The 5181-nt window shown below is 44.5% G+C and overlaps 5 protein-coding genes across 5 annotated transcripts; 3 read left to right on the top strand and 2 right to left on the bottom strand.

The window, feature by feature from the left end:
- Nucleotides 1-85: 85 nt before the first annotated feature.
- Tsp_11231a (conserved hypothetical protein) lies at nt 86-176 on the bottom strand (the record flags this gene model as incomplete). Its single annotated transcript, XM_003369891.1, has 1 exon — nt 86-176. A coding segment is annotated over exon 1 (91 nt), but the record flags the coding sequence as incomplete, so codon positions are not given.
- Nucleotides 177-750: 574 nt separating this feature from the next.
- On the top strand, nt 751-1209 carry Tsp_11230 (conserved hypothetical protein). Its single transcript, XM_003369890.1, has 3 exons — nt 751-844; nt 899-1010; nt 1089-1209. The coding sequence occupies exons 1-3, from the start codon at nt 751-753 to the stop codon at nt 1207-1209; spliced, it is 327 nt and encodes a 108-aa protein (XP_003369938.1).
- A 58-nt stretch (nt 1210-1267) lies between these two features.
- Tsp_11229 (conserved hypothetical protein) lies at nt 1268-1958 on the top strand. Its single transcript, XM_003369889.1, has 3 exons — nt 1268-1600; nt 1631-1723; nt 1842-1958. The coding sequence occupies exons 1-3, from the start codon at nt 1268-1270 to the stop codon at nt 1956-1958; spliced, it is 543 nt and encodes a 180-aa protein (XP_003369937.1).
- A 482-nt stretch (nt 1959-2440) lies between these two features.
- Tsp_11228 (conserved hypothetical protein) lies at nt 2441-3034 on the top strand. Its single transcript, XM_003369888.1, has one exon. It carries the CDS (start codon nt 2441-2443, stop codon nt 3032-3034), a length of 594 nt encoding a protein of 197 aa, XP_003369936.1.
- Nucleotides 3035-3696: 662 nt separating this feature from the next.
- On the bottom strand, nt 3697-4753 carry Tsp_11227 (conserved hypothetical protein). Its single transcript, XM_003369887.1, has 5 exons — nt 4682-4753; nt 4591-4613; nt 4409-4503; nt 3868-4370; nt 3697-3843 (listed from the first exon to the last, which is right to left on the bottom strand). Exons 1-5 carry the CDS (start codon nt 4751-4753, stop codon nt 3697-3699), a joined length of 840 nt encoding a protein of 279 aa, XP_003369935.1.
- Nucleotides 4754-5181: the final 428 nt, after the last annotated feature.

Genomic DNA, 5181 nt, shown 5'->3' with positions numbered 1-5181 from the left:
TGGAATATTTGAGCCAATGAAATGGAGGATATACAGCTAATCACACTGAAGAGTTTGAATCAATGAGCAATTAGATAAGGAAAACTAATAAGACGACGAATTGAAGGTCCCAATGAAATAGCGAGTTCAACGACCAGTAAAATTAGACCGTGAAAATTTGTCCCGCAATCTACCATCCCAATTCGGTTACAAACCGTGGGAGCAGAATTATATATATATATATATATATATATATAATCAGAAACGAACCCCGTTTTCACCATCTTACCACTTATCTCTTCTCTATTTCACTTTGCTCTGCTTTGTCTTATTTCATGGCTGACAATTTGCATTTGGTTTTAAATGAACGAAGTAATTATAATTTAGTACATCAAGGCACAGTTTATCAATTCTTAACACACAAATGCTGAAGATAAGCAGTGGATTTGCCGACGGGTAAATAATATTTTATTAAATATCTTATTTCTGTTCATTCATTTCAAGTTTATCATATAGATAAAAAGATAATGCAGTGGCTCAATCTACACTAACCTAGAAGTGGACATAGTTTTCAGATCTGCTGCTTATGCGGATGATTGTTATTAAGACAATGATATTTTGTACAAAATGGAAAAAGAGAGTAATCTAAAACGCCGCGCAACGGAAGAACTGAAGCCCATTCCAGAAATACATAGCTAGTAGGCTAGCGTTGCATCTGCTGATTTAGAAACTGTAGGGCAGTTTCCATCATAAAGGAATGTAAAAACTGCAATGTACACAAAACGGGCCGAAAATTTTCCACGACTTCCACTAACTCCCCGGCAGCTGGAGATTCCAGCACACTGGCAACTATCAAAGTCCGGACGTCATTTTATATGGTACAGTGATGCATACAATTTTATTTTAATATTTTGTACAGAAGAAAATTTGAGTACTTTATCTGAACACTCTGTCTTGTCTATGGAAGAAACTTTGAAAATAGTTCCAGAATGGTACCAGCGGTTGTTCACCATTCATGTTTTTTATGGCGGGTAAATTAGTACTTCTTGTACATTGTTTAATTGTCAGAAAAGATCTCACTTATTGTGAAATTTTTGATAATTTAAAAGCGGCAAACCATCATTTGCGACTTTGAGACTACCCTTATCCCTGCAGTTCAGGGATCGTTTCCGGGGGTCCACGTCCAAGGCTGCTACGTTTATTTCTGCCAAGCAGTTCTGCGAAAAGTAGCAGATCTTGGATTGTGGACCAGGTACCTTCATGAAGCGGGAACAAAGAAAAGATCAAAATGCTGATGGCAACAGCATTTTTGCCGCTTGCTGAAGTGCCTGATGCCGTAGATCTGCTTGGCAGAGATGTTGCGGGTTCATTAGCAGCCTTGTTTGATTACTTCCAAGAAGAGTGGATGACCCGTAACAGAATGCCGCTGTGGAATGTATATCATGTAGAGACACCCAAAAACAATCATTTAGAAGGCTGCAGCTTCAAAATGAACCAGCAAGAAGGAAAACGTCACCTCAGCTTTTACGAACTGCTCCGTTTGCTGATCGATGAGCAGGGATCAACGGAAACGTTGATTCAACAAGTGACATCAGGAAGTGTTACCGTCAATGATTTACGGGTAAAAAACAATAAATATGAAGAAGTGCAGTTACGCATAACTGCACTGACAGCAGAATACGATGGCGGTACGCGTATAATGGAGCAGTTCTTAAGAGCTGTTGCTTATGATATTCCGGAGCCGGTGAATTTCTAAGTGCTATCTTTTTTGCACCTTTATTTTGTATTTTCTCATTCTTTGTACAGTTTAGTTTTGTTTGTATTATAAAATAGCATATTGTATTTATATTATATTTGTTGAGAAATCTTTTCTCAATATCTGCTCATCACTATGTAAAAATTCCCGTGGCAACAAAGCATTGCTCCTGGTACGAAAACAACAATTGCGCGACGCCAGTTGCATCCTTTGTTTTTCTTGATGTTAAACAATGGAATGGCAATTAAATCATCAAAAAGTCAGCGTCCTGTAATATATTTGTCACAACTTTTGTGGTCAATTGCTGAAAAAGCGTCAAATTGAAATGAGGCTGACAGCGCACCTGTTCAGATTCCGGCTAAGCTGCACAGTCTAAGGGATGGCGTGCCCACGCCGATTTATAATTGCTTTTCATTTTTTTTATCGAGGACGCCGGATGCGGAGTGACGCCAAGAAAAAGATATAAATACAAGTGCGGAGGGAGGAGGGCCGTATCGAATACCGCCTGAACCGTTTCTTTTCTCTCGCTATATCATTATTGTTACTCACTGTTTGTTGTGAATAAACCGATTCTTAGTCAAACCCACTGTCATTGATATTTTATATTTAACACATACAGTCCACTACAAAAGAATTCTCAAGTTCGAACTAAAGATTTTTCAACACATTTTATGGTCCTCCGAGCCGGAGTCAAACCAGCGACCTATGGATCCAACTCGTGATACTACCAGCAACCAAACACTCCCCACAAATAACCCGACAGGAAACATGGCCAGCCCAAGGAGCCGAACCAGAGCATATGATGCTGAAGGATCGGCACTGCAGTACTGGATAGATCGACTGCAAAGACTTTGCGCTGGACGCACGGATGTAGAAGCCATGCGCGAAGCAACCAAAACGTTGGGACGTGCAACACAACTATTTTTTGAATCGCGGCAACGTTACTTAGATAGCTTGCCGGAGGAAGAAAGAAATCCAGCAATAATAGAATTCGACGAACTGATCGACAAGCTCAGAACCACCCAACGTCAAGCCGACGAACTGCTGGCAACCGCTGAAACACCATCGTCGGCCGAAATTACCCTACCACCAGCCACCAAAAACAACGATCACAAAACCAACTCGACCAGGCCGATCCCAAAATTACCAACATTCGACGGAGACATTTTCCAATTCAAGGCCTTTTGGGATCAGTTCAACGCAGCAGTGCATCGAAGAGAAGATCTCGAAGATGTCACCAAATTCGTGCATCTTCGATCCTGCTTGACTGGTCAGCATTACACGCGATCAGTGGCGTAACAACAGCAGCCGAAAACTAATCGGCTGTGGTGCAACTACTACACGACCGATTCTATCGGTATCGGACGTGTTGGACGCGCACATCCTCAAGATCTTTAGCGTCCCAAAGGAGGTCGCCAAAGGAAGGGAAGGTCTGCTAGCTCTGCATGACAAGCTAAACGGCCACCTATTGGAACTCAGAGCGATCGGAAGAGATCTCGATACCACGGTATCCGGTTTCCGGACCGCACTACCGCAACTGGTGTCCCAATGCCAAAGAACATCCAATCCCGGTGGAAGGATCAATGTGGCAAATCGACGGAAGAACCGACCTCTCAGACCTTCCTGGACTTCTTAGCAGAACAAGCCTGGTTCGCTGTGGACCTCGTACAGTCCACACAGGGAGAGGGAATACCCTCCCCCACGCATAAACACACGGTGAAGGAGAGTCAGCGGAAGTGATCTCGCCCCCTTCGTCAAACGATTGGAGCCTTTCATACATCTCTCCATCCAACCTGTCCGGTGTGCCAAGGTAAACATCGTGTAACGGTATGTCCACAGTTCCTGAACCAACAGTGGTCAGAACGAAAGGCAACGGCGGTGCGCATCGGTCTGTGCTTCATTTGCCTAAGTCAAGGCCATACATCACAGCGATGTGCGATGAGACAACGGGGCGGGAGAACTCACCATTTGCTCACTGAAACGGCTCCCAACCGACGAACATCACAGCCAAAACCATCTGACACCTCAATTCCACCTCCCGCGAAGAAAACGCGGTCTGAACCCAGTGAGGAAACATTCACCCGTGTATTACTCGCCAATATACGCGGCTCAACGAGAATCCGGTTTCAAACAGTGAAAGCCATTGCTACTGGTGCAAACGGACAACGACTAACGGTCAACTGCTTGTTCGACAGCGGTGCTGAAACAACCCTAGTGACAGAAGAAGTAGCAAGAGCCTTGAATTTGGTGGGAACGTCGGAGACCGTCACGGTGAAAGGAATCGGTGGAATCCAATGCGCCCCAACGGTGGCCAGAAGAGTCCGGTTCCGTCTAAGCCCCGTAGATACAAACCAATCCGGTGTGGGTGATAAGTCCATTGAAGCACTAACACTTCCACGAATTTGCGATGATATCCCTTCCGTCCCAGTCCGGTGTGACAAGTGGAAGCATCTACAACACCTGCAGCTCCCAGAGGAGGAAGATGAGAAACTGCCTATCCGCGTGTTAATCAGTGTGGATTCGTATGGACGATTTCTCGGTGAGAAACTCCTACGAGGAAATCCAACAGACCCGGTTGCTATTGAAACAACTCTGGGATGGGTTGTCTTTGGTCCGGTGAATCCCCCGTCAACGTCTCAATACCGGTATCATTGTGCTCAAATAGAAGACCACATGGAACAGACACTGAGAAAGTTCTGGGAACTCGACTCCATCGGCATCCAGCACCAAGAAGACAAGACGACCCAAGACGCGGTAAGCCGTCAATTCTTTAATACGTTAACACATAATGGGTCACGTTATTCTGTGGGGTTGCTGTGGAAACCCGATGTAGTCCAACTTCCAGACAATTATACACTAGCTGAACGCAGATTACGATCTGTAGAACGAAGCTTGATGAAGGATCCGGTTAAGCAACGCGAGTACAGTGCGGTGATCAATGAGTACCTCCGACAAGGATGGGTGGAGGAGGTGACTACCCAAACGGGGCAACCAGGCAAAACTTGGTATCTCCCACATCATGCCGTGTACAAAAATACGGATGGTCAGTTAAAATGTCGGGTAGTTTTCGACGGCTCAGCTAAATATGCCGGTGTCTCCCTAAATNGACAATCTCGAGACTGGATCCAAATCGTCGAAGGCAGACCTGGGTAGCTATCTCCTGCAGCGCTTCAAGCAGTACAGGGATCGCATGGTCCCAAGCCGGATACCAGAGAAAAATGTTATTTGCCAAGGCAGGCTGCGAATAGATGACAGAGATGCGTGCCGCTTTCTCTGTGCGTGATTGTAAGACGGATACACGCTGATATCATTATTGTTACTCACTGTTTTGTTNCTGAATAAACTCGATTCTTAAGTTAAACCCACTGTCATTGATATTTTATATTTAACACATACAGNTCCACTACCAAAAGAATCCTCAAGTTCGAACTAAAGATTTTTCAACA

Source organism: Trichinella spiralis, assembly GCF_000181795.1.
Source record: "Trichinella spiralis strain ISS 195 chromosome Unknown Scfld1356, whole genome shotgun sequence".
NCBI classification, from domain to species: domain Eukaryota; kingdom Metazoa; phylum Nematoda; class Enoplea; order Trichinellida; family Trichinellidae; genus Trichinella; species Trichinella spiralis.
The sequence above is the reverse complement of the archived record's forward strand: the minus strand, read 5'-3'. Positions and strand labels throughout refer to the sequence as shown.

Excerpts from the sequence above, each read along its gene's own strand:
- Tsp_11230 (XM_003369890.1), top strand. The coding sequence starts at position 751 with ATGTACACAAAACGGGCCGAAAATTTTCCACGACTTCCACTAACTCCC. Across the intron at positions 845-898 it reads GCAACTATCAAAGTCCGGAC|AAGAAAATTTGAGTACTTTA; the intron begins GTCATTTTATAT and ends TATTTTGTACAG. Across the intron at positions 1,011-1,088 it reads ATTCATGTTTTTTATGGCGG|CGGCAAACCATCATTTGCGA; the intron begins GTAAATTAGTAC and ends ATAATTTAAAAG.
- Tsp_11229 (XM_003369889.1), top strand. The coding sequence starts at position 1,268 with ATGCTGATGGCAACAGCATTTTTGCCGCTTGCTGAAGTGCCTGATGCC. Across the intron at positions 1,601-1,630 it reads TTACCGTCAATGATTTACGG|TTACGCATAACTGCACTGAC; the intron begins GTAAAAAACAAT and ends GAAGAAGTGCAG. Across the intron at positions 1,724-1,841 it reads CTTATGATATTCCGGAGCCG|AAATCTTTTCTCAATATCTG; the intron begins GTGAATTTCTAA and ends ATATTTGTTGAG.
- Tsp_11228 (XM_003369888.1), top strand. The coding sequence starts at position 2,441 with ATGGATCCAACTCGTGATACTACCAGCAACCAAACACTCCCCACAAAT.
- Tsp_11227 (XM_003369887.1), bottom strand. The coding sequence starts at position 4,753 with ATGTGGGAGATACCAAGTTTTGCCTGGTTGCCCCGTTTGGGTAGTCAC. Across the intron at positions 4,614-4,681 it reads TCCACCCATCCTTGTCGGAG|ATCGTAATCTGCGTTCAGCT; the intron begins GTACTCATTGAT and ends TTCGTTCTACAG. Across the intron at positions 4,504-4,590 it reads GTAATCTGCGTTCAGCTAGT|AATTGACGGCTTACCGCGTC; the intron begins GTATAATTGTCT and ends AACGTATTAAAG.